This window comes from Thamnophis sirtalis, unplaced genomic scaffold (assembly GCF_051295495.1).
Source record: "Thamnophis sirtalis isolate CommonGarterSnake01/CBP01778 unplaced genomic scaffold, rThaSir2_p1.2 scaffold_2, whole genome shotgun sequence".
In the NCBI taxonomy this organism is placed as follows: Eukaryota; Metazoa; Chordata; class Lepidosauria; order Squamata; family Natricidae; genus Thamnophis; species Thamnophis sirtalis.
Genome location: NW_028261382.1, coordinates 73,486,405 through 73,513,234, shown reverse-complemented (window position 1 = coordinate 73,513,234; position 26,830 = coordinate 73,486,405). Strand labels below are relative to the sequence as shown.

Below are 26,830 nucleotides of genomic sequence, written 5' to 3'. Positions count from 1 at the left end.
ACTGTGGAAGTTCCTGGTTAGTTCTTCACTAATCTGTTTAGATCTGTGAATGCCTCCTGTGGCAGAACTGCCCAACACAGGAACCCCTAAATCTGGGTTAGTAAAACCCATTTGCTTCATTCATAGGCTGCCCAGATTGCCCCATGCTTCAAAACACACAAGAGACTGACACTGTGTGTGTGCGTATGTGTGTGTTTTGTTGGGGTTGTGATCTTTCGAGTAAGTTATACTCCTAACATGAATAAGGTCACTCCATTTACTTTTAACGTGTAGAGAAACAAAAGATTGACCAAATGAAATGATCAAGCAAAGTGTTTTCCATTGTGACATCTAATTGATGCAACTTTTTGCCAAAATATCAATTGAGGAGAAAATTTGGCCATGTTAACTAGGGCAGGCTGGCTAAGAATGATGGGCTTCTTACAGTTCCACGCATCTGAATTTCTTTTTATTAAAACATGTGCTCAATGTTTTAATAAAGAAATAAATGAAATGTGAAGGAAAGCAGTAACCGCTGGAAGCTTCCTTGTCATCCTGCATATGAAAACCAGAGAAAGGGCCAGCCAAGGTCAGGCAGTAGCTCATTCGGGCTTTTGTTGATCTTGCTTATCTGTGATATTTTCCAAATTCCCTGCTATGCTGCTGGAGACAACTCTCTGTGTTGACATTCCATGCAGAGCAATGCATTCTTCATTCGAGGTGGCACAGGAGGCAACTCCAGTACTTAATTAAGTGGAAGGGCTATCCCTTGTCAGAGGCATTTTGCGTAAAGAGTAGAAATATCCAGGCTGATCGCCTTATAGAGAAATTCCATGAAAAAAATCCAAACAAGCCTGGGGGGAGGACGCAGCTTTGAATCCTATACTAGTACTCAAATTGCTTTTGCTTGCACAGATTGCCTTTGAAAAGTGAGGGGAGCCGGATGTCAACTCTCTGTGTTGACATTCCATGCAGAGTGATGGCGGAGTCGGATCTCAGATTACAGTAGCTGGGTTGAAATGAATGAAGCTATTGGATAATGTGATTTATGACAGGCTGAAGGGAGGACAGAAACACGGGCAAAGTTCAAAAGCAGATAAAAGAAAGCAAAAAAGATGGCTGCGAATAAGAAATGCCTAATGAAGCTGTTAATAAATCACTGCATTTTGTATTACAATATTGGGTCGCTTATTATGAGGCAGGCATTGTTAGGGTACTTTACAGCAGCATGGTTTTGGTTTGGTGATGAAAGCAAGTAGCAGGTCAGCTTGAGGACAGTTGCTTCCTTGGCATGAAAGATAGCCTAGGGTTAGTTTCAGAGAAGAGCTAAAGGAAAAGTCCTTACCCGATTGTCGCTTTTAAAGCCCTGCAAGGCACAGGGCCAAGTGACTTCTCTCTGGTGGTTTTGGCCAATCCCACCTGATTGGGCAGAATGTGCATATTCAGGGTCCCACAGGGTCCTCTGTCATAGGGTACAACTTTTGAAAGACCCCTTACTCAAGGTAGAGTTGACCTCCAATATTATTTGTTTCTTTATATTCCCTTGGTGTCTTCTCACCCTGTCCAAAAATGGGACAGACAGATGGACAGAAGAATAGACTCTCCTTCTTTACAGAGTGAAAGAATCCTGCAAATAATTGATGTGAGACAGAAAAGAGAGAGGTTACTGTATTTTGTTTCCTGGTTGAGCTTTTTTGTTTTTTCTTTTAAAAACAATCCAAGCACATCCTACTTCCCTCTCCCACCCCTCATCCTAGGAAGTGAACAGGCGGCCAGGGCAACAATTGACTTCTTTAAATTGGTTCTTTAAACAAGGCTTCATTTTAAACAAAACAAAGAAAAATGTCCAAGTTACTGGAAAACAAACCAGAACTCCCTCCCCTTGCTTCTCCAATTCACTAGGGATTTGGACTGCAAATCACTGGAGTTATTTACTTCCATGCTCCATTATTCCTTCTGGAGCTGGAATGAAAATGAACCAGATTGGTTTTCATCAGACTTATAAAACATTCCAGAAAAGATTCTGGCAAACCACTTTTCCTTTTTTCTTTTTGCCAAGAAAACTGCAGGGATGAGTTCATGAAGTCATCAGGAGGTCTTCAAGAAGACTTGGTTTTAGTCATGTTAGCCTTCCTTGCATTATTAATTCTAGGATCCTTCCTTCTTTCCTTCTTTCCATCCTCCCTTCAATCCTCCCTCCCCTCCCTGCACAATCTATCATGCCCATTTGCTTTCCTTTTAAAAGAAGAAATACAAAATGATAGCAGAACACCAAAAAGAGAGAAGGAAAGACGATGGAACGATTCCCTGTTTTAATTCCTTCTATGGACCGCTGAACCCTCTTCATCTGTTGCCCACTAACAGTGATTGAAAGCCTTTGCTGACTGGGCACGTTGGGCTGTGCAATCTATTGGCCCAGCTTGGGGCCAGCCTAAGGACAGACGCACAGTGGATGGCTGAAAAGGTTGGGAGCATAGGCCAGAATGCCAGGGCCGGTGTTAGACTTCACTGGGAGCTGGTACAAATCTTCACATTGGCGGGAGGTGGCGCCATCAGTCAATGTGGTGTAAGGACATCATGTAACTTTTGCCAGCACCACAGAAGCCAGCCCAGGCTGCCTCTGCTCCGATTCTGAATCCCTAATTTGTTGCTCTGGTAAGATGGTTAAAACAATGGGCTGGATTTGTATCACCTGCTCAGATAAAATGGGGCCAGGTTATTTCGGGCACAGCCTGATGTCTGAACCCTAACTAGGAGGGGTGTGTGTGTGTTGAACTAGAAGACTTCTAATCTGTTATTCTGTTAGCCTCCCCAGCCTGTTAAACTAGCCTGTTTATTGCTTTTAGTTAATTAGTTAGTTTATTTTAGTGTCATTGCAGATGGTACAACAAAATTAAATGCCGTTTTCAGTGTATGTTTTTCTGAGCCCAGAATGTTTTGCAAACAGGGGCTTGCTTGGGGTTTCCTTAACCTTGGGCTTCGCTCAGCCAAAGAGCCTGAAAGCTCCTTTCATTTTCTAAATGGAAGAAAATGCCATCTTTTGCATTTGACTGGGACAGCTGTTTAGTTGCGCTCACCCCACCCTGCTCCTTCTCTGGGCTCTTCTGGGTTCATCTGAAGCAGTTTCTTTTGAGGCTTGAACGCTGAGCCGGCTTATTTTTCAGAGTAACTGGACTCAGGGCCAAACCTTTGTCCCTTTTTCTTGCTTTTTTGTTAATTTCTTTCCTGTGAGTCATCTGTCAAAAACACAAGCAGACCACGGAGGCAAAATGCAGTAGACTTAGACAATACAGGCAGCCCTCGACTTACAACAGTTCATTGAGTGACTGTTCAAACTTACAGCGGCACTGAAAAAAGTGGCTTACGACCGTTTTTCACATTTACGACCCCTGCAGCATCCCAGGGGTCTCATGATCAAAATTCAGACATTGGAAACTGGCTCCTCTTTATGACGGTTGCAACGTCCCCTTTTGCGACCACCTGACAAGCAAAATCCACAAGAAAGCCAGATTCACTTAATGAATGTGTTGCTAATTTGACTTCTGCAATGATTCACTTAACAGTGGTGGCAGGGAAGGTCGTAAAACAGGTCAGGATTTGCTTAACAACTGTCTTGCTTAGCAGTGGAAATCTGGGGCTCAGTTGTGATTGTAAGTTGAGGGCTGTTTGCAGTTAGGTGACAGTAGGGTTTATGAAGACCATAGCAAAATACTCACTGCAAATCTGCCTTTTCACCCACTGGCCCGGCTTTCTCAAGGAGAAAGGCTCCCTTGGCTCTCAAAATCCATGTGGGACAGGCATGCTCCTTGACTTGCAAGAGTTCACTCAGAGACCATTCAAAGTTAGAGCAGCACTGACTATGTTTCCCATTTACAACAGTTGCATCTTCTCCATGGTCATGTGATCAAAATTTGGACGCTTGGCAACTGACTCATATTTAGGAGGGTTGCAGTGTCCCAGGGTCGCATGGTCCCTTTTGGCGACGTTCTGAGAAGCAAACTCAGTGGGGAAATCAGACTCACTTAACAACCGTGTTACTAACTTAACAACGGCAGTGACTCCTTAACAACAGTGGCCAGAGCAGTCATAAAATGGGGGGAGGAAAGACTTCACTTCACTTAGCAACAGAAATGTTGGGCTCAATTGTGGTGATAAGTCAAGGACTACCTGTAAAAGAAATAGCTCCTTGCTATCAGGAGCCCCCTGAAGCACGACAGGTATAAGAGCTGCATGGCTCAGGGCTCTGGATGTTGGGCAAGGACTGGGGACAGCCGGTTCAACCTCCCGCTTGTCAAGAAGACCCTTGGCTCCCATACAGCCATCAATACTGCACACCTGTTGGTCCTTGAGTAGCTACCAAGTTCTGCCCTTGTGTTCCCATTTCATTGGAGCTTGGTATCTTGCATTCAGGTGATGTGGAAACCCTGAGCCAGCTCTGTATTTTATCTATTTATTTCATATTTAAGAATCCCCTCATACAGAGAGATTTTTCTATAGCAGCTACTAAACCTATATTCTAAGCACTGAGTGCTGGATAAGAAGTAACAGGCAATCATTAAACAGAATCCAATCTAGAACTAAGGAGACATTTCCTGACAGTGAGAACAATTAATCAATGGCACAGCTTGCTTCCCAAAGTTGTGGGTGCTCCATCACTGGAGGTTTTCAAGAAAGGATCGGACAGCTATTTCATCCAGAATAGTGTAGGGTTTCCTGCTTGAGCAGGGGAATGGACTAAAAGGCCTTCAAGTCCCTTCCAATCCTATTATTCTATGTTCTAAAGAGTAGACATAATATAGTTTTGGGGTTATATGGTGGAAAAGAAGTGAACTATTAGAATATCTTCCAACCAATAACCCCATACCTCTCAATAGAACCTAGAACAGAACAACTTTATTGTCACTTTGAATGTACACTAATCGGCATACATTAAAATGAAATTTCATTGCATAGAGCTCTCAAAGCGTCCCCACCTCCAATATACACTATATAACAATGACAGAATAAATAAATAACTACAAAATTATGCATATACCCTCATATACTATATGACACAGAGAAACAACACAGTCTAGTCCGGATGTGTACATGTACATGGTGAGAAAAACAAATCAAATGGGAGGCGAGAGTATTCAGGCCACCACCCCACTCTTGATAGAACCTACCTTATAGGTGGTTAATTCCACATTTGTACTTGCTCACCCACTCCCTCCTTTTCGGGGAACAGCCATTGATAGAGCCATTCAGGCCAATTGCAGCTTAATCCAGAAAACCTGGCACCTTTTTTTTTTAAAAAAAATATATTTTTTATTATGTTTTCATTCTATACAATCACATATTCACTGTGTTTAATCAGGGCATATAACATTGAATAATAAACACGGCCCTCACTTATATAGAAAATGCCCTCTACAATACAAACCCAGTATACCACCTTGGCCCGCCATACACCCTCTTTCAACCCCCTCCAACTTTCATTCTTCCTTCTCACACACCCCTCTACGCCTACTTCCCCTCCCCTTCTTTCTAACCCTAACCCTATCACTCCCTCTAATCCATTCCCTCCCTCCCTTCTCCTCCTCCTCTCTCTCACCCTCTCCACCTTCCTTCTTCTTTCACTCGACTCTTTCCTTCGGTATCTATTACCTTCCAGTATATTCGGTTTGTTCTATTTTCGCACTAACATTGAAAAGCCACAGTATACAAATACAATCATGGAATTTAACACATATTGTATTTCCCCCCTCCCCCCTCCCCCTAAATCCCCACCTCCCTTCCCTCCCCCCGACTTCCCAAAGACCATACGTGGTATAACTTTTGGACAATCACAGTCTAAAATATCTCTACATTGAACTCAGCTTCTTACTGTTACCCAAATTTTAAACAATTTAAATTGTTACTGATACTAAGCATAAGCTATCTGGAGTTTCTTAGTCCCATATTTACTTTTTATGTAATCAATCCATTTTTCCCAGTCTCGTTTATATCTCTCGTTTGAATGTTCTTTGAGATATGCTGAGATTTTGGCCATTTCGGCTAAGTTCATAACTTTCAAAGTCCATTCTTGAATTGTAGGTAAATCTTTCTTCTTCCAATACTGCGCCACCAAGAGTCTTGCTGCCGTTATTAAATACAGAACCAAATTAGTCTCTGCTGCTGTAAAGTCAATACATATACCCAGTAAAAACAACTGGGGGGTAAATTTTATCCTTCTTTTAAAGATGTTTTGCAGGATCCACCATATTTTTATCCAAAATGCCTTGACATTACGACATGTCCACCATATATGAAAATATGTAGCATCACAAGAACCACATCTCCAACATTTAGGTTGAACATTTGGATACATAGAGGCAAGCTTTTTAGGATCTAGGTGCCATCTATAAAACATCTTATAAAAATTTTCTCTCAAGTTTTGTGCTTGTGTAAATTTCACATTTCTTACCCAGATTCTTTCCCATGTTTCAAGCATTATTGGTTCCTTGATATTCTGAGCCCATTTTATCATACAATCCTTAATCAGTTCCGTTTCAGAATCCATCTGTATTAGTACATTATATATCCTCTTTTTATGCATTGAGCTTTCCTTTTTTTTCTAATCTGATAAGCCAACCACCTACCGGGTTTATTTGCATTGCAGAAAGTATTATGTTTAGCATATAATAAACTGGTGGCTACCTGGTCAGAGATCAGCATATCAAACTGAGATTTTAATATAGCAATTGTTTCCCTAATCTTTGTATCTCCTGGATTCAATGTTAATTCTGACTCTTTCCCTTTAATTTCCTCTTCCAATTCTTTTCGTTTTTGCCCTTGTTTGTGTCTATGTATTTTGTTTATATTTATTAATACTCCTCTCATATACGCTTTGCTTGCATCCCATACATATTCCAAAGATGTACCCTTATTCATATTGAGAACAAAATATTCCGATAGCAATTTTTTACAATCATTAACATACTTTTCATATCTAAATAAGTTTTCATTCAACCTCCAGGACCTTCTTGCCTGGGCTACCCTTCCCAATTCCATCCAGACTGGATTATGATCTGAAAGAACTCTCGCCATAATCTTTGTCTTCTTCACCCTACAAAGTAAATCATTTGTAATTAGTATAAAATCAATCCTTGAAAGAGATTGATGTCTGTTGGAAAAAAAGGTAAAGTCATATTCTTCTGCATGCCTCTCGCGCCAAGCGTCTCGCAATTCAAAGTCGTCCAGCATGTCAAAAAAGGGTTTGGGTAACTTAGCTCGAAATTTGGTGTTCGGGCGAGCTGTCTTCTTATCTCTTTTGGTGTCGATCACGCCATTCCAGTCACCCAATAATATACAAGACTCAAAGTCCCACTGTACTAATTTAGCATGGAGATTTCTATAAAATCCATCTTGTTGTTGATTAGGAGCATAAATTCCCAAAAGTAACGTCTTTTTCCCTTCTAAGATTAAATCTAATGCAATATATCTTCCAAAGGGATCTGCTTCAATTAGCTCAGCTTTAATGTCTTTTCTTAAGTATACTACTATGCCATTTTTCTTTTCCATGGCTGAGGTCGCTGGCTGTTGGCCCAGTTTGGGGTTAAACAAATATTTTTGATCGGTTGATTTGATATGAGTTTCTTGCAAACAAATTATGTCATTCTTAAACTGTTTGAGATAATGAAATATTTTCTTTCTTCTCTGTGGAGAGTTCAGTCCGTTAACATTCCATGTCAAAATCTTAGTTGTCATTTTTGGTTGCCTGAAGCTTTTTTAGAGCCTCCCGCAAGGCCTGTCTCACCTTTGGTTTGGCTCCTCCCACAGCTTCTGAGCTTGTTGCAGTAGCTCCTTGATCAGTGGCCAACGATTGTTGAGATTGTTGCATAGTAGCTTGTTTATCCGTTTGTCTGGTGGTCTTACGATTGGATCTTTTTTCCTTGACTCCTTGCCCTTCCGGGAGAGGGAGATGATACATTTTATCTGATGGTTGTGTGGTTTGCTGTTTATCTTGTTCGTCTCGTGGTTTTTCACCATATCCCGAAGGTTCAGGGTATCCCATCTTCAGAATCTTATGATAGAAATCACGAGCTTTCCATACAGAACTGAGACGATATCTTTGTTTGTCCATTGTAACTATAATACCGAATGGGGCATCCCATCTGTACTGTATCTGACGCTTTCTGAGCTCTTCCACCAGAAAAGCATAATCTCTTCTGGCTCTTAGCATCTGAGGTGGTATTTCTTTCAAAACAATCAGGTCCTGTCCACCAATTTGAAGCTTAGTATTATAAGACTCTTGTAATATCATATTTCTAGATTCTCTTGTAACAAAGTATATTACCACATCTCGGGGAAGTTGCCTTTGTTTTGCCGCCCATGAGTTAACACGAAAAGTCTTGTCAATCTGCCAATCAAAATTGGATCCCGGTTTTCCCACCAGACGGTCAAAAGCTTCAGAAAACATTTGCTTTAAGTTCTCCTGCTTTTCTTCACGCAGCCCCCTCACTCTTAATGCAAGCTCCATCTGCTTATACTGTATCATAATAATTTGTTTTTCAGCATTATCAATTTTTTGTTCCACCACTTCAGTTTTGGATATCAGGTTAGTTTTAGCTTCATTGAGAATTTCTAAATTATCTTCCATTCCAGAAATATATTCTGTTATCACATTTACAATTCCCATCATATTATCATTCATTTTAGTGACCCTAGTATCAAATTTGTCATATAGAACTTCCATCTCATTCCTTATTTCATCTTTGAAATCTTTAAGCATTTCTAGATTCTGTTCTCTGAATTCTTTAAACATTTCTAAGTTCTGTTCTCTGGATTCTTTGAACATTTCCAGAAAAAATTCTTTTGTTAGTACGTCTCCACTAGGGGGCATAGATGGTGGGGGCTGCAACTTTGTGCCAGGTATGGGAGACGTTTTCGGAGGTAATTTCACAGAGGTTGATTTGGATGCCATTATATTTTGGTTTTAATTATTTATTCTAAATTGCTAATCCACTGTGCTATGTGGAGAAAAAGAAATTCCTCCCCCCCCCTTTTTTTTCTTCTTTTTTTACAAAGGGTTTTACGGAAGATTTCAAAAGAGAAAGTCCGTTTGGAATGTTTGGAATGTCTCTGTATCAACAACAAAGAGTCTTTGAAAGCTTTAAGGGAGTAGCTCTAATTAAATTATAAGAGGTTGTTTCTTTGATTCTGTAGCAGGAAGCTGGAGATAACAAATGCAGAAGCTGTAAACGCCATTTTGAAGACAATTAAACAAAAGAGGTTTTTATAACATTGAAGCTGGTATTTCAGATAGAGAAAGGTTTTAAAGTTCACAAGTTTGGTCTTTGCTCGTATTGATTTTTAATAGTCTGTTTTCTAAAGATTGTCCTAAGGGGGAGGGGTTCCTGTCTTGTGCTGTAAATAACAGCTGCGAAGTTCAGGTCGGAGTTGAATGACTCAGCTTTGGATTGATCCTCCCCCTCCATCCACAGCCCACAAAGAAACAAACTGTGAACTTCAAAGAAGATTCTTACCAGCTGAGATTCCTCACTGCTTTTTTCTTGTCTGAAAAAAGAGTTATGTTCTTGATATTGAGTAGATAACGAACCTGAACTCTGGGGGCAGCTCTGTTAAGCTGCCGACGGCGACAGGCCACCCCCAGAAGCCAAAACCTGGCACCTTTGATGTTGAACAACGGGGAATTCCAAATCCTGTGACTGTTTTTCCCCCTCCTATTTGACTTCTTTGAAAGCTCTGAAATTGTTCGTTTTCACTTCATTTACTTTTGCTCAAAGCCCATTCTTTATTTGAACCCAAAACTTTATCTCTTTTTTCTGTTTTGGTTTCTGGCTAAGTGACTCATCTATCAGTCATCCCCCATCCCTCCATTTCCCAGTTGATCCCACTAGCTTCAAATTTCTTCAGGGTGGGTGTCGTTTGCTTATACATTGGTATGCGCCGTACAAAACTATAAGAAGATTTCTGCAGAAGATGATTTTCAGATTGGGGAAACTGAGCACGAGGAAAGATAGCGTTTGCCCTGGGGAAATTATTGCAGTGACTTGAAGATGGCGGGACAGTCAAAATTCAGCCCCGTTGCCTTGGCAACATCAGAAAAAGTTTAATTTGGGGAGCTGACTTAAAGACCCTGGACGTCTGTTATGGCTAGGATGAATGAGTCACACAATTGAAGCCCCAGTGACCCAGACCAACAGAAAGCCAAAACCACAACCCCAGTTTTCAGGCCAAGGAAGCTGCTTTAAACACCCAGACCAGAAAGGTAACACCAGATCTAGGGCAACTTTATGGGATGGAGATAAGCTGTGCGAGAAAATCAGCCTGGCTACCTTAAACTAGGTGTCCATGGTGCTGTTGTGCAGCTGCCATTGCTCAGCCTCCAGCTGACTAAGGAGAAATCCTCCCCCAGCCATCTGTTCTCATTATCCCTCTGCCAGAACCTTATGTGTGTTTGCTTCCCCCTACCCCCCCCTTTGCAAACGAAGCTCCAAGGCTCTTGTATTAAATCTGTGCCAGACGCATTGCCTCCTTACGCTAACAACTCTGCCTGGTTGCCTTTTAGGGGTTTTCTTGCTTGCTGAAAGGGAAATAAAATGACCCTGAGACAGAGTCTTCTCTTCCTTCTCCTGGCAGGAGCCATCGGTGTGCTTCAGTGCCAGGTAAGAGGCAGCATGCCCATCAGTGGGTTTTTCTCCGGCTTCGTTCGGCGGCCGGGTATGGTTCTAGGGACTTGTCAGATAACAGATGGGGTTTGTTTTGTAAGCTTGGCTTGAGTGGTGCCATAGATCAAAAGGATATTTATTTGGGCCTTGGAACAAAAAGGCTCATGGCCAGCTTCACAAAGCTTAGAAGGGAGAGGGTTTCTGCAGGCGGGCTTAGAGCTTTGAAAGATACAAAAGGAAGAGTGATGAGAGAATGATCCAGTTCTGCAAATCCCTCAGCTGGATTGAAGTCCAATCACAAACAGCTTTCTAAAGAGGAAGGCTGTTAACAGAACAGCAGAACTGAATAATAGAGTTGGAAGAAGGCTTAACTTCTCAGACAGATGGTTGTCCAGTCTCTTCTTAAAACCCTCCAGTGATGGAGCACTCACAACTTCCAGAGGCAAGCTTTTCCAGTAATGATGGGAATGGTATACAGTTTCCTGCTTGGGCAGTGGGTTGGACTAGAAGACCTCCAAGATCCCCACTTTTCTAACCCTTGGAATCTAATCAACTTTCTGTTCTTGATTATTTTGATTGCTTCTTTTCTCTTTCTAGGTACATATGGTACGCATTTTCCAAAGTAGCCGAGAAAATCAACTAAGAGGTAAGTGCCCATTGGAGGAGACTAGGGAAGAATAGAATAGAATAGAATAGAATAGAATAGAATAGAATAGATAGCAGAGAAGAGCAGAGAAGAGCAGAGAATCTGGAAGGAACCTTGGGGGCCTACTAGTCCAGCCCTCTACTCAAGCAGGAGAACCTATACCATTTCAGATGTAACTATCTACTCTCTTCTTAAAAACATTTAGGGATGGAGTGCCAGTGATTTCTGGAGGCAAGTTATTCTACTGGTTAATTGTCCTCACTACTAAGGAAGTTCTCCTTAATTCCAGATTGCTTCTCTCTGATTAGTTTCCAAGCATTCTTTCTTGTCCTGCCCTCTGGTGCTTTGGAGAATAATTTGACTCCCTCTTCTTTGGGGCAGCCCCTCAAATACTGGAAGACTGCTATCAGGTCACCCCTAATTCTTTTTTTTAGACTAGCCAACTCTAAATCCTGCAACTGTTCTTCATATGGTTTAGTCTCCAGGCCTTTGATCATCTTAGTTGCTCTTCTCCGCACTTTTTCCAAAGTCTCAACGTCTTTCTTGTAGTATGGTGACCAAAAATCTTGTAGTTCAACCCTATACCCAAGGCAGGAGCCCTCAAACTATTTCAGACAAGCTCATTAAAGAGGCCCAACCTGGAACTAAGGAGAAATTTCCTGACAGGGAGAGCAATGAATCAATGGAACAGTTTGCCACCTGGAATGATGGTTGTTTGCAAGAAGAGAACTGGACAGCCATATGACTGGGATGGTATAAGGCTCCTTCCTTGAAGAAGGGGTTGGACGAGAAGACCTCCAAAGAAGATGACTGATAGTGCCCCCCCCCAAAGGATGGAATGCCCAACAAATAAATATTGGGGTGGTGGGGGATGGGAATTCAGCGCCTTTCCAAATGCAGGTAGTCATTGACATACAACAGCTCATTTAGTGACTGTTCAAAGTTACAAGACCACTGAAAAAGTGACTTATGACCGTTTTTCCACACTTACAACCATTATAGCCTCCCCATGATCATGTGATCAAAATTCAGATGCTTAGCAACTGACTCATATTGATGACCATTGCAGTGTCTTTGCAACCTTCTGAAGGCAAAGTCAACAGAGAATCCAGATCCACTTAACAATCGTATTGCTAATTTAACAACTGCAGTGATTCGCTTAGCAACCATGGCAAGAAAGGTCATAAAATGGGGCAAAACAACACGGCTCACTTCGCAATGAAAAAATTGGGGGCTGAATTGTAGTCGTAAGTCAAGGACTATCTGTCTCTGCAGATCCTGTGAACAGCAAGCAACTGCCTGTGTGGATCTTCCAAAACAACAGTAGCCATCCAGTTCCCTCCCTGCAGCTTCTGTGGTCCTATTAGATTCTTAGGAAGATTCTTAGGGCATCTCAAGAGAGCCAGGAGATTCTCACTTTTAAAAAAAAGAGGGATGGGGATTAGCCAAGCTTGTTAGTCTACCGACTAATCTGATAACTGTGTTTCTTTCAGATCTAGCACACCCTTCATCCTTTCTTTTATGCTAAAAGAAGTCTATTATGCTAAAAGAAGCCTTTCCTCATAGAATGCCAGGCTGGCATATGAAATACCGTGAAAATAAATAATATAGTATAATAAACCATGCCAATAACAAAACCACATCAACCCCAGCGGGATAAAAACAGGAAAAGCATACAATTCAGCAATAGCAGTAGACAATTGCTCACTCATGTCAACCAGCTTTATAAAAACAGTTTGTGTTTAAGTTCAAAGACACTTATCAGATGAGGTTTTGAGGGGCTTGCCAAATCTTTGGAAGAAGAAAACTCCTTTTTGGGGGGGCGGGGAATGAGGTTTGGAGAAGAAAAGTTGCTAAAAGCTGTAGATTGTTCTATACTGGGCACACAATGGTGAAGGGAAAGGCGTCCTGCCATCGAAACTGGGAAGGACTTCCTGTCTTTTCAATTACAGGCAAATGCAGAGACCCATCCACCAAACAGACCTACAATCAGAAGGAAAGTTGGCTCCGCCAAGTCCAAGGGAGAAAGGAATACTGTCGGTGTGAGAACAGTCGCATCTTCTGCCATGCAGTATCTGTCATAGGTGAGTTCCAGGTGGAGCCTCTAAATCCAGCCATGGCATTTATTGATTAGGTTTCTAAGCCATCTTTATTTTCTACATGGTGCATACATAAAGTGTCATGTATGCCACCAAATTGCTAAGCTTGGAGCTCAAACCAGCAGCCCATAAAGCTTCACGTCCCTATAGTCGTCACAGCAGCAACTCTGCTGGGCGGAGAGGGAGGGTGTGGTCCACAGTCTCTGAAAGGGTTCTTGTGATGTCCTAATGGCATCCTAAGGGACCCACCGCTTAAGGATGGGCTGCCACAAATAAGAGGGGGTCAAATTATTCTCCAAAGCACCAGAGAGCAAGCCAAGAAGCAATGGATGGAAATTAACTAAAGAGAGAAGCAACTTGGAATTAAGGAGAAACTTCCTAACAGTGAGGACAATTTACCAGTGGAACAGCTTGCCACCAGAACTTGTGGGCATTCCATCACTGGAGGTTTTTAAGAAGAGACTAGACAGTCATTTGCCTGGGATTGTATGGGTTCTCCTGCTTGAGCAGGGGCTGGGCTAGAAGACCTCCATGGTCCCTTCCAGCAATATTCTATTCTATGTAGGAGCCAGCTTGCTAAATTGGTAACATAAGAAAAACTCAAGTTGCAGAAGGATTTTGTATTTGTATTTTGTATTTATTAATATTTGTATGCCGCCCTTTTCCGCAAGGGGAGTCAGGGCGGCTCACAATTCAAGGGGAGGGGGAGACAAACCGAGTTACATATAGGACAATACATCATTAAAAGCACAACATTCATACAATTCGGGTACGGTGAAGGTCTTTAGCCCCAGGCCTGTCGGGACAGCCAGGTTTTAAGTGCTATGCGGAAGGTCTGGAGGGTGGTGAGGGTACGAATCTCCACGGGGAGTTCGTTCCATAGGGTCGGAGCTGCCACAGAGAAGGCTCTCCTCCACGTAGTTGCCAGTCGACATTGACTGGCTGATGGAACTCGGAGGAGGCCTAACCTGTGGGATCTAATTGGTCGAGTGGAGGTAATTGGCAGTAGGCGGTCTCTCAAGTACCCAGATCCAATACCATGAAGGGCTTTATAGGTGACAACTAGCACCTTGAAGCGTATCTGGAGACCAACAGGTAGCCAGTGCAGCTTGCGGAGGATAGGTGTTATGTGGGTGAAACGAGGTGCACCCACAATCGCTCGTGCGGCCGCATTCTGGACTAGCTGAAGTCGCCGAATACTCTTCAAGGGCAGCCCCATGTAGAGCACATTGCAGTATTCCAGCCTAGAGGTCACAAGGGCACGAGTGACTGTTGTGAGAGCCTCCCGGTTCAGGTAGGGACGCAACTGGTGCACCAGGCGAACCTGAGCAAATGCCCCCCTGGTCACAGCTGACAAATGGTGTTCAAAAGTCAGCTGTGGGTCCAGGAGGACTCCCAAGTTGCGGACCCTGTCTGAGAGGCATAGTATTTGACCCCCCCAGCCTGAGAGATGGAACACTTGGCCAATTAGTGGGAGGGAAGCACAGCAGCCACTCGGTCTTATCTTGACAGACTTGAACCCTGGAGACTATAGAAAGAAATGCATGATGATGCATTTTGGTGATGAGAAAGATCCTGTATGTTGACCGGAAGAAAATGAATGCACAAGTACTCCCACCCAGTGCAGTTTAGCTGGAAGGGGAAGTGGGGTGAGCTGGGAGAAAGCCATTCCCAGCAGCTGTTTGTTGCAATGCTTTCTAGTGGGAATGACAGGAAAGCTTCTCTGCATATAAAATTAGCTATTTTGTCCTTGCGTCATGGCTCTCCTCTTCCTCCTCCTCCCACAAGGAAGGGAAGGTAGGGAGATCACGGAAGGGATAAATTAAGGGGCTCTTATTTTCTGTCCCACAGCCTGCACGGAGCCACTTTGCCTCCACGGGGCCATCTGCCAGAAAGCCTTGTATTCCCCCAACCTTTTCATTTGCCTCTGCCCACCGGGCTTCTCCGGGAAGTTCTGTGAAATTGGTGAGTATATTACAGGAGGATGAACTGATACCTGGATCAGGAAACCCAGACAATTGAAGATGTATGTTTGCAAGACAGTGATTAGACTCGAGACTGATGACGGGTTTGACCCACTCCCTCAGCCCAATCATCTACAGCAGTGTTTCCCAACCTTGGCAACTTTCAGTCCTTTGGACTTCAACATAGCTGGCTGGGGGAATTCTGGGAGTTGAAGTCCACAGGACTGAAAGTCACCAAGGTTGAGAAACACTGATCTACAGTGTGCCATCTAGGAAGCCAGTGGTGGATTTTCAGCCATGCTGCGTCCCCCCTCTCTAGTTTTGCAGGTTCCACTTTTGTAAATGCAGCACTCAGAGTAAATACATACAACAGCAGCCACTTGCTCCAGATCGTACCTAATTTTTGCAATAAAAAGGGATCAGGCCAGAGGAGCTTATGGAAACCTAATGTTAGATCTGGTCTGTCCTCAGCCACAATATTATACTAGTTGTTGCTGCTAGCCTTCTTCTTTTGAAGGAGGATCCTCTTTTCTTCTTTTGAAGGAGGATATACCTCCAGACTCCAACTGTAAATTTGTTGCTTCTCTTTAAGAGACGCTTGCTTTGAGAATCAAGGAAACTGTAGGGTGGGGTCGGTTTCATGCAAGTTCTACAATTGTGCTTCTCAACTTCAGCCATCTTAAAACAGGTGGACTTCAACTCCCAGAGTTCCCCAGCAAGCATGGCTGAGAGTGGACGACGTTCACCCATCTCAAAGTTGCCACGGTTGAGAAATACTGCTCTACAGCTCTGCTGGTTGAGGAATGTTGGGAGCTGAAGTCCACAAGTCTTAAAACGGCCAAGTTTGGAGACTCCTGGTCTACAATTTGAATTTCCTGCACTGCCTCCAGAAGGTGCATGGAGCCTTCTCCAAAGGCAGTTCAGAAGAGACTCAGAGGGATGTTTCTTCTGCTCTTCTTCAGATACCAGAGCTGTGTGTTACCAGGATACAGGGGACACATACAGGGGGACATGGAGCACAACGGAGAGTGGTGCAGAATGTCTGAACTGGAAGACCAAAGCTTTCGACTTTAACCGCTTCCACGTGCATCGTCCAAACGCCTTGCACTTGGGGCTTGGTGATCACAATTATTGCCGGTAAGAGGTTGAATCAGGCAACTTGTGTTGTCTGTATCATGCACATTTTGGAGGAGTGCTGAGTTGTTTTACAGCTGTATTTCTCAGTCTTGGGAACATGTAGCTGTGAGGACTTCAGGCCAGTCTGCAGCTCCTTCAGTTCCATGGCTGATTGGGAGGTTCTGGGAGTTGAAGTGCATAGAAGTTGCCAAGGTTTGGGAACACTGGTTTACAAGAGCTAAAAATGTTTGATAGCATCTTTTCTGATGAACAAGTTTTATTAAAAAGTATTCAGTGTAAACTACTGCAGACAAAAATGTATTCTTGGCATTAAATACATTGGTCAGAAAAATGCTAATATAAACCTTTCTCTGATTTATGAGCAGGTTTAGAGATCAGTAAAAGTATCTAAATTAAGGAAAGAGAGACTTTGGAAGACATTGGAAATGATACAATACTGGGATGTTATATTTTGTTAGGCATAGTCCTTAAATCCACCTATGAATTGCTTTATTATGCATTATTAATTCTACGATCCTCCCTCCCCCCCTCCCTCCAATAGACTCACAATCCTGAATGTTCTATCACTGTTTTCTTTAGAAATCCAGATAAAAAATCAAAACCCTGGTGCCATGTTCTTAAAAACAATGTGTACGCCTGGGAATTTTGCAGCATTAAGTCCTGCGCCAACGGTAAGCTCAAAGCCTTTATGGTTGTTTACTGAAAATGGATGCAGTTCCTGAGCAGGGCTAAAAATGGGATTTGTTACACCGAGCTTTTCATTTCAAAGCAAACAATTGTTTTCCCCTACTTCTCTTCTGGAACTGCAAACCCAGATTTGGAAGAGGTTCCACTTCATGGTTTATTTATATATAATATAAAGAGGTATAATATGGCCAGGGGCTTCAAAAACTTTAGCAAGGGGTTCTCTGCCTGGTTGCTGGGTGGGCATAGCAATGGTGGGCATGGCCTAGTCGGCATCCTGCACCATGGCAGCGGGTGTGTGTGTGTGTTTGCCCTCCCTGGGATCTGGAGGTTTTCCTTGAGCCTCCAGGAGGGTGAAAATGGCCTCCCCAGGCTCCAGAGGCCCTTTGGATGGGCCCATTTCTGGCCTTCCCGAACTTCCAGTAGGCCCATTTTTTGCCCTCCCCGAGCCTCCGTGCGTGCCCTGCACTTACTTGCATCCAAAATGGGCCGCATGGAGACTCCTGGGAGGGGCGGGGAGGGGAGAGGCGGGGCACACCAGGGGTGGGATTTGGGGGCTCTCCAAACTGCACAGAATCCTAGCTAGAGGTTCTCCCAAACTCCTGCGAACCTCCAGCAGCCCATCCCTGAATATGACTCATGTCACATAGGTTGGTGGGGCAGGTTGGGGACCTTTTCCATTTTCAGATGGGCCTATTTTAGGACTTCCATGGCTCTTTTAGCTTATTTCCCATCCCCAATCGTTTCTGAGTTGGGATGTCTCTGATTATTTGAATATTGGCGGCTACTTCAGTCGGAGACCTGTTGGGAAGTACCCAACCAGGCAGGGTGGAGGGCTCAAACAGGGAACTAGCCTGGAATTGTAAAGGATCCAAAATTGAAACCCCCTAAGCTTCATAGAGAAGGGACACGGTGGCTCAGTGGCTAAGACGTTGAGCTTGTCGATCAGAAAGGTTGGCAGTTTGGCAGTTTGAATCCCTAGTGCCACGTAACGGAGTGAGCTCCTGTTACTTGTCCCAGCTTCTGCCAACCTAACAGTTCGAAAGCACATAAAAATGCAAGTAGAAAAATAGGAACTACCTTTGGTGGGAAGGTAACAGCGTTCTGTGCATCTTTGGTATTGAGTAATGCCGGCCACATGACCAGGGAGACGTCTTTGGACAGTGCTTGATCTTTGGCTTTGAAACGGAGATGAGCACCGCCCCCTAGAGTCAGGAACGACTAGAACACATATGTGCAAGGGGAACCTTTACTTTTACTTTAAGCTCCTTAGAACCTTATCTAACTATTCCCGAGAGAAGGCTACCAATCTAGGGCGATTCCTGTATTATTGGCAGAATACATTAAAGTAGTTTGTGCGGATCTGGTGGCTTGCATCTGACAGGATCTTCCCCTATATTCAGCCTGGGGCAATACTCCCCAACATCAAACTAAACTTCCAAACTAAAGAATGAAAAAATGGGATTTTCTCTATCCAACCTATCCCTTTTCCTGTCCTTTGTCACAGAAAAAGATTCCTGTGTTTTGGGAAGAGGCACCGACTATCGGGGCAGCCATCACCAAACAGCATCTGGGGTGACGTGTCTGAGATGGGACTCCCACATCCTTGACAAGAAAGTTTACAACGCCTTCCATTCCGATGCCCATCATCTAGGCCTCAGCAGCCACAACTACTGCAGGTGAACCAGAAATGTCTTTATTCAGCCTCTATAGCTGCCCAACTCAACCAAGTGGGCTTTGGATGACAGAATCTCTGTTGAATGTTCTTTGGAAGATGGCACCCATTGGATCACAGTGGGTGAGATTGGGGCAAGGGTGGAGGTTCTGTCCTCTCCTGAGTATTGAGATTTGGAGATATTTCATTTGGATGCTTGGCAACTGGCATGTACTTATGACGGTTGCAGTGTCCCGGGGTCATGCAATCCCCTTTTGCAAACCTCTGACAAGCAAAGTCAATGGGGAAGCCAGATTCACTTAACAAGCGTGATACTAATTTAACACCTGTGGGGATTTACTTAACAACTGTGAAGTGGTTGTAAAATGGAACAAAACTCACTTAAAAACTGTCTTGCTTACCAAAGGAAATTTGGGGCTTAATTGTGATCATAAGTCGAGGACTGCCTACATTAGGAGATCTTACAGTCCTCCCTGCTGTCTTGTGTGTTACAGGAATCCTGACAATGACACTCGGCCGTGGTGCTATATATTCAAGAACAGAGTGACAAGATGGGAACACTGTGACGTGCCAGCCTGCTGTAAGTGGGTGATTCTCTTTCTCTGATTTATCCGAGACTCTTCTTCACAAGGATTCTGACCAAAGCCTTATGCTGGGAATGGAGAACTAATTGTTTCCTTGCATCGTTTCATTACCCAAACTAGGTAACATCATCAGTGCTAGTCAGGGGTTTACTCTCGGTTGGTATTCCAGTCGCCTGCCCTCTCAGTCTTGGTGCAGGGGGTCTTGGAGCTTCCTTGGTTGGGCTGTTTACTGGCAACACGTTTGCCAGTTCCTTGATCAGTGTTGAATTCATTTTTTGATTGTGGGTCTGGTGTTAAGCTGGGAGTTAATTTATGCTCAGCTCGATGCCGATTGCTGGTGGGAAGATGTTTTGCTCTTTTTATTCTCTTTTTGACTTGTTGATTGTCGCTTATATACTGAAAGTAGATATTGTTTATGTCTGTGTGTCTATGGATGGCTAATTTGTCCAAGTGCCAGGCTTCTAGAGTGATTGTAAACAGATGTTGATTTTCACTGCTTGGTCGCATCTAAATCTCATTCCTTGGCTTCTTCCTTCCCTTGTGCAGCCACTTGTGGGCTGAGGAAGCATAGGGTAGCTGAGATCCCGATCAAAGGAGGTGCATATTCGTATATTGAGTCCCACCCGTGGCAGGCGGCCATTTTTATGAAGAACCGAGGTAGAGAAGGTTTTCAGTGTGGTGGGATCCTCATCAATTCTTGCTGGATCCTCTCAGCTGCTCACTGCTTTTCAAAGAGGTAAGAGATGAACCTGTGACTCACTCTCTAGACTGTGGCTAGTCAGCAAGTTCCTGGATAGCAGAGGAGACCAAACCCATCTAACCAACATCCTCTGCCTTGCTCAGTGTTCACAGCTGTTTGGCAGGGATTCTTGCTAATTCCCTGGTGACTCCATGGAACTGATATGCATGGATCTTCTCTTGCATGCCAGAAAGTAGAAGTTTCTTCTCCTTGCAAAATATTCACAAGAGGGAGGTTATGTCACAGAAAGCTGTGGAAATCCAGCACTTCCAAATGATCTAGGGTTCCAAAGAAACTTCCAAGTCGCATTTCCCCTCTTTCCTTCTGTCCATGATTTAAAGCTCCCCAAGAATTTGCAAGCACGGCCCTCATCCCCAGTTTTTGCATTTGCATGGTCAAAATATTGCAAGTGTCTTCCAAACCCTGGAAAATACACAGAACAGAGGAGGAGGTGCTAGGGCTGTGTAGGTGCCTTGGACTGGAGGGCGTAACTTCCTTAGAACATAAAAAAAGTTTTCCTGGGCCATCTGCAGAGACATTGTTGCTTCTTCACACCCAAATATTCTGCACTGATATTGCCTAAGTTGACTTATTACAGCAAACCATGGTTTACATTAAGCCATTGTTTGTTGCAACCCCAATGGGCTGGGTTTACAAATCATGGAAACACTCAACAGCTCAACATGAACTGTAAAAACCTGAGTAAACACTGGATGTTAACACATTTAGAGTTTTCTTTTTTTGTTGTTGGGAGTTTTGCAGCCAAGATCTAACAATCTTAGTTGGCTTAACTGTAGTTTGTTGAGTAAAGAAAAAAAAAGTTGGCTGGATGTGCACTACATGCTATCCCAGTGTTGGTGAACCTTTTTGGCACTGACTGCCAAAATGGGTGGGAGGGGGGGGCTGTGTGCTGGAAACCAGAAAAGCAGATGCCCAGTGCACATGTGCGCATCGGGACAATGATGTGCCGGTTTCCAGCATGTGCATGCACCCTAGGCACCTGGTCTTCTGTTTTCAGGCATGCATGCGTGTGCTAAGACCAGCTAGCCGGTGTGCTGGAAACCGGAAGAGTAACGGACAACAGCTTGCGTGCCTGGAGAAATGGCTCTGTGTGCCACTTCTGGCACTCGTGCCATAGATTCGCCATCACAGTGCTAACCCATTCAACCCATTATGGTTAGGCTATCCTGTATATTATGTCACATAGAAGCAAATCCACATTCCTTTGGCTTGTTGTTTGGATACACCTAACCACTGGATTTACACAATCCATTCATTCCAGGACACGGAACACTAATGATCCTTTAGTGATTCACAACACTGTTGGATCCTGTCTTGACTCTTTCCCATATTCCCAATAGGACGTGGGAGGATGTAGGTGGGTGGGGAGCCATCAGGTGCATCTCAGACCAGACTAAGATTTGAACTAAGGCAACAGGGTGTCCATAGATGTTGGTGTCTTCTGTTAAGCAAAGAACCAGCTTCAACATCCTCCCTTTGCAGCAATCCTTTTGGGCTCACAAAGGTCCCCCCAGGGGGACTTTCTGGAGAATGGACAGTTTGGGGCAGACCTTCCCCTTTCTCACAACCATTTTGAGTAGACCCAGACTTCTCAGATGCTTGCGGGAGAACCAGGACTGAGCACAGGGCCTTCTCCAAGGAGCTGAACCCTCTGCTCATGATTCCTGTTGGGAGGAGAAATGAGAGAGTTGCATTTGGAGAGAAGGAAGGTTGCCCCTGGAAGCTGGCCCTCACCTGTGGTTTTCTATACAGCACTGTCCTCCAAAGCCTCAAAGTTGTCCTGGGCCGGAGGGCCCGTGTGAAACCATCCATCACAGAGCAGATCTTCCAAGTGGAGAGGTACATTATGCATGAGAAGTACAACGCCACCACTTTTGACAATGACATTGGTAAGCTTTTTTTCCTGCCTCCCTCCCAGCCTGGAGGCACAACTTCTGACTGATCTCTTGCTCAAGCAGAGGATTGGACCAGAAGACCTCTAAGGTCCCTTCCAACTCTGTTATTCCGAATTCTGGCTCTCATGGGCCTTTTTTCCTTCTTCTTTTGCTCTCTGTTTTGACAGCCCTGTTGAAGTTGAAACACCGTTTCGGAAACTGTGCCGCAGAAACTGACAGTGTCCGTCCCGTTTGTCTCCCAAAAGCTGGACTCAAGCTGCCTGACTGGACGGAATGTGAGGTGTCCGGATACGGCAAGCACGAAAGCAGTACGTGAGGGTCACTTTCACCAGCCATTTAGAGTTGGAGGACAATCTGGCTGTTGATGGTTTTGGACAGGCAGAGTGCTGGACAGGATTTCTAGGGCAGAATGAACCCTTGTTGGAAAGAAATGCAGCCGATGTTCATTCTTCCCTAAATACTCCAGATGGGAGCTGCAGAATATTTTATGTTTATCTTTTAGGGTAAGGGAGTCCAACCTTGGCAACGTTAAGATCTGAAGATCTGTGCTGCTGGGGAATTCTGGAGTTAAAGTCCACAAGTCTTAAAGGTTTCCCAGATTAGGCACCCCTGTTTTGTTGTTGTTAGTTGTGAAGTCATGTCCGACCTATCGTGATCCCATGGTCCTCAACGTTCCTCCAGGCCTTCCTGTCCTCTATCACCCTCTGGAGTCCATTTATGCTCACGCTGGCTGCTTCGGTGACTCCATCCAGCCACCTCCTTCTCTGTCGTCTCCTTCTTCTTTTGCCCTCCATCGTTCCCAGCATGAGGCTCTTCTCCAGTGAGTCCTTCCTTCTCATCAGATGGCCAAAGTATTTGAGTTTCCTCTTTGGGATCCGGCCTTCTAAAGAGCAGCCAGGGTGGATCTCCTCTAGGACTGACTAGTTGAATTGCCTTGCAGTCCAAGGGACTCGCAGGAGTCTTCTCCAGTACCAGAGTTCAAAGGTCTCCATTCTTTGGTGCTCAGCCTTCCTTATGGTCCAACCTTCACAGCCATCCATTGCAACTGGGAAAACCAGAGCCCTGACTAGAGGCACTTTTGTTGGCAGGGGGATGTCTCTGTTTTTTAGGATGCTGTCTAGATTTTCCATAGCTTTCATTCCCAGGGGCAAGCGTCTTTTAATTTCTTGACTGCAGTCCCCATCTGCAGTTATCTTGGAGCCCAGGAAAATAAAATCTGTCACTCCCTCCATTTCTTCCCTATCTATTTGGCAGGAATTGAGAGGGCTGGATGCCATGATCTTAGTTTTCTTAATGTTGAGTTTGAAGCCAACTTTTGCACTCTCCTCCTTCACCCGCATCAAGAGGCTCTTTAGTTCCTCTTCACTTTTTGCCATTAGAGTGACATCATCTGCATATCTGACGTTGTTGATATTTCTCCCGGCAATCTTAATTCCAACTTTTGATTCATTTAGCTCCGCCTTTCTCAAAATAAATAAAAAAAAAATCACAATTTTATTTTATAAGTGTGGTTTGTTTCCAGCAATACTGGGCTTTGGGGAGAAGAAGATCTTGTGCAGAAATTTCTGAGACCAGCCTTGAGGGTCATGCCCTCATCTTTACTGAAAATGGACCAGACCAATTTATGGTGAAAACAGACATCGGTCATATTCTGCCCTCCCTAAACAAACAACTCCCTTCTTCTGAATTTGATGCTGCAGTCATGCTTGTGACTTACATTCCTATCTGGCTTCTAATCAGCTAATATGGCTGGATGTGTTTACACCCGAAGGGATCTGTTTTTTGTTAGAGCACATCACATCCTCAAGTCATAACCTCCTCCTCCTAAGCCTTCCTAGAATTCCCCTTCTTCTCAAATCCCTGTGCGGTGATTTTGGCAATTCAGCCTTTTGATTTGGGGAATATAGATCAGGTTGACTTTTACAGATAATCCTCATCTTACAACCTAGTGAGCCATAAAAGGAAGCCCCGTGCTTCAATTAATTCAGAAGATTTGCGTTCACTCTAGACTTGATCCCAAGAGTTACCAAAATGGGTCAACGTTTTCTGGGAAATGTTTTGTTGACTTGGTTTCACACAGCATGCTATCACACATTATAATATGGTGCCTTTGAGCATTCAATATCATGTGAATGGTTATACAGTTTGTTAACAAAGAATTAAGGTTGAGCAAACCGTATGAACCCAAGCAGAGTATTTATGACTCAGAAGAACTTTTTCCCTCTCTTCACAAGGTTCCTTTTCCCCAACAGGTTCGCCTTTCTTCTCAGAATTTCTGAAGGAAGGACATGTGAGGCTGTATCCAGACAGCTTATGTACCTCTGCACGACTTGCAAACAAGATCGTCACTGAGAATATGCTGTGTGCAGGAGACACCCGACACCTTAATGACGCCTGCCAGGTAAGCTGCAAAATGTTAAGAGTAACCTTGTAGGATCCGTCTGAAGGTTCAGCATTCTCTCTGAAGGGAGACACCAACAGTGGTGGGTTCCGGTCCTGTCGCTACTGGTACGCTGCGCACAGAGATGGGCGTCCTAGTTGTGCACGTACACTGCACACGCATGCCACTGGCCCTGCAATACCCAGCTGCTTGGCGGAGGTTGCGCAGGTGCCGCACACTGTGCGCATGTGCGCAATTGGCCGGTCGTGTTATAAACAGGTATGGAACGCGGGCGAGTGGGCCAAACAAGCCACCGTACCAGTACAGTGGCTGCTGCTCCCGGCTACTACCGGTACTGCTGTATCGTACTATACCTCCCGGAACCCACCACTGCAACTAAGTACCAGGAATTCTGAAGGCTGAACATTCCCAGTATAGAATTTCTCTTTTTCCTCCTGGAAAAAGGATTCAGATATTCTGGGGTAATTGGCCATTTCTGGAAGTCACTTCAGAAGAACAAGAAAAAGTTTATGATGCTTTAGACATGTACAAGTCTAAGTAAGTCCTCGGCTTATGGCCACAATTAAGCCCAAAATTTATGTTGCTAAGCAACAGTTGTTAAGTGAATTCTGCCCCATTTTACCACCTTTCTTGACAATGTTGTTAAGTGAATTGCCTCAATTATTAAGTTAGTAACACGGTCGCTCTATGAATCTGACTTCCCTGTTGACTCTACACGTCAGAAGGTTGCAAATGGCGATCCCATGAGCCCACAAATACATGCGAGTTGCCAAGCACCTGAATTTTGATCACATGCTTTAACGGGTGGAAAACGCTCACGAGTCACTTTTTTCAAAATGCCATTGTAACCTTGGATGGTCACTCCGAAAAGAAAGCCAGGCGTTATGGAGAGCTGCCGTCTCTAACTCATTCCTTCTCTGATCCCCCACAGGGTGATTCCGGAGGCCCCCTGGTTTGTCTGAACGATGGACGCATGAAGTTAATCGGTATCATCAGCTGGGGAATAGGTTGTGGCAAGAAAAACACGCCAGGGGTTTACACCCGAGTGAGTCGCTACCTGAAATGGATCCAGGAGAACATGCGTAACTGAGTCTTTCAGGGCTTCCTTTCAGGAACTCCTTGCATCAGGGAATCACACTCTAGGAACTGGGCCGGGAAGCCGGTGTTACTCATGGGGAGGACACACACTTTGTGCGGTGCCTCTCTCCTGCAACAACGAGTTTGAGGTCTGTGCAGCTGTGCTTAGGAACCGGGCTAAAACAATAGTATTCTTTTTTTCAAGAAGCATTTCTAGGCATGCCTAAGACTGGATGCTTACAGGTAATCCTCGTCTTAGGAACTGCAACGGAGCCCAGAATTTCTGTTGCTAAGCGAGATAGTTGAGTTTTGCTCCTTTCTGGCCACGGTTGTTAAATGAATCTCTGCAGTTGTTAAGTTAGTAACCCGGTGGTTAAGTGAATCTGGCTTCCTCCTTGATTCTGCTTGTCAGAAGGTTGAAAAAGCGGATCATGTGATCCCAGGATATGGCAACCATTGTGAATACATGCCACCAAATTTTGATCACATGACCATGGGGATACTGCAATGATCAGGTGAAAAACAGTCATAAGTCACTTTTTTCAGTGCTGTTGTAACTTCGGTCACTAAACTAATTGTTGTAAGTTGAGGACTACTTGTATTTGCTACAACCACGTCTGAGCGTTGCTTCTGCCTCCAGTCTTGTTGAAACTTAATGATTTGAAAGACTCTGAGTAGATGGGACCTGGCCTGGCCTTGGGCATCCTCAAATCTGCATCCCCTAGTTGATTTTTTTGGGGGGGGGGAAATCCTCTTTCTATAAATTAAGGTTTGCATTTCAAGGTGTTTTCTACAAAACTGAAGAAATCCTTGTGAGGAAACCAAATCAGAAAATTAATTGCTAACGTTTTTTTTATACATTTAAAGGAAGAATTGGTGATTGCTTTGAGCACCTCTCTCCCCATAAAACTTTTTTATATTTTTATACTCTGTAAAATTTTCACATTTTCTGTATAAAATCAAAACCCCATTTCCCGATGTGCAGAGTGACGGAAGGGTTTTCTGCTATCAAGACGACTATTGGGAATCATCTCCAGTATGTTTTAATACATTAAACTATTTTAAATTACCTGACGTTATCCATGTTTTGCTCATCGTGCATCACACCATACCTGACACACACAGCATTTGCCTGCTATGTTTTTGTATGATTTATTGGACTATGGCATGGGCATTGGAAGGGGGACAGGTAAAATGCTCACGGCTGCTTCATGATATTATTAAATAAATGACCTTATTTGTACATGCATCAGGTACACATTTGTGCAGGATATTCT

The 26,830-nt window shown here is 44.0% G+C and overlaps 1 protein-coding gene across 1 annotated transcript in view; it reads left to right on the top strand.

The window, feature by feature from the left end:
- The window catches only part of PLAT (plasminogen activator, tissue type), a 31,354-nt gene extending 4,732 nt beyond the window's left edge, over positions 1 to 26,622 (top strand). Inside the window, exons 2-14 of the mRNA XM_087706097.1 lie at positions 10,532 to 10,628; positions 11,229 to 11,277; positions 13,230 to 13,361; positions 15,228 to 15,341; positions 16,303 to 16,477; positions 17,057 to 17,148; positions 18,669 to 18,840; positions 19,331 to 19,416; positions 19,967 to 20,156; positions 21,933 to 22,069; positions 22,243 to 22,383; positions 24,328 to 24,476; positions 25,408 to 26,622. Coding sequence (XP_087562223.1) covers positions 10,563 to 10,628; positions 11,229 to 11,277; positions 13,230 to 13,361; positions 15,228 to 15,341; positions 16,303 to 16,477; positions 17,057 to 17,148; positions 18,669 to 18,840; positions 19,331 to 19,416; positions 19,967 to 20,156; positions 21,933 to 22,069; positions 22,243 to 22,383; positions 24,328 to 24,476; positions 25,408 to 25,566 — 1,662 coding nt within the window. The 5' untranslated portion in view covers positions 10,532 to 10,562 and the 3' untranslated portion in view covers positions 25,567 to 26,622. The remainder of the gene's footprint in view (positions 1 to 10,531; positions 10,629 to 11,228; positions 11,278 to 13,229; positions 13,362 to 15,227; positions 15,342 to 16,302; positions 16,478 to 17,056; positions 17,149 to 18,668; positions 18,841 to 19,330; positions 19,417 to 19,966; positions 20,157 to 21,932; positions 22,070 to 22,242; positions 22,384 to 24,327; positions 24,477 to 25,407) is intronic.
- The last annotated feature ends 208 nt before the right edge of the window (positions 26,623 to 26,830 follow it).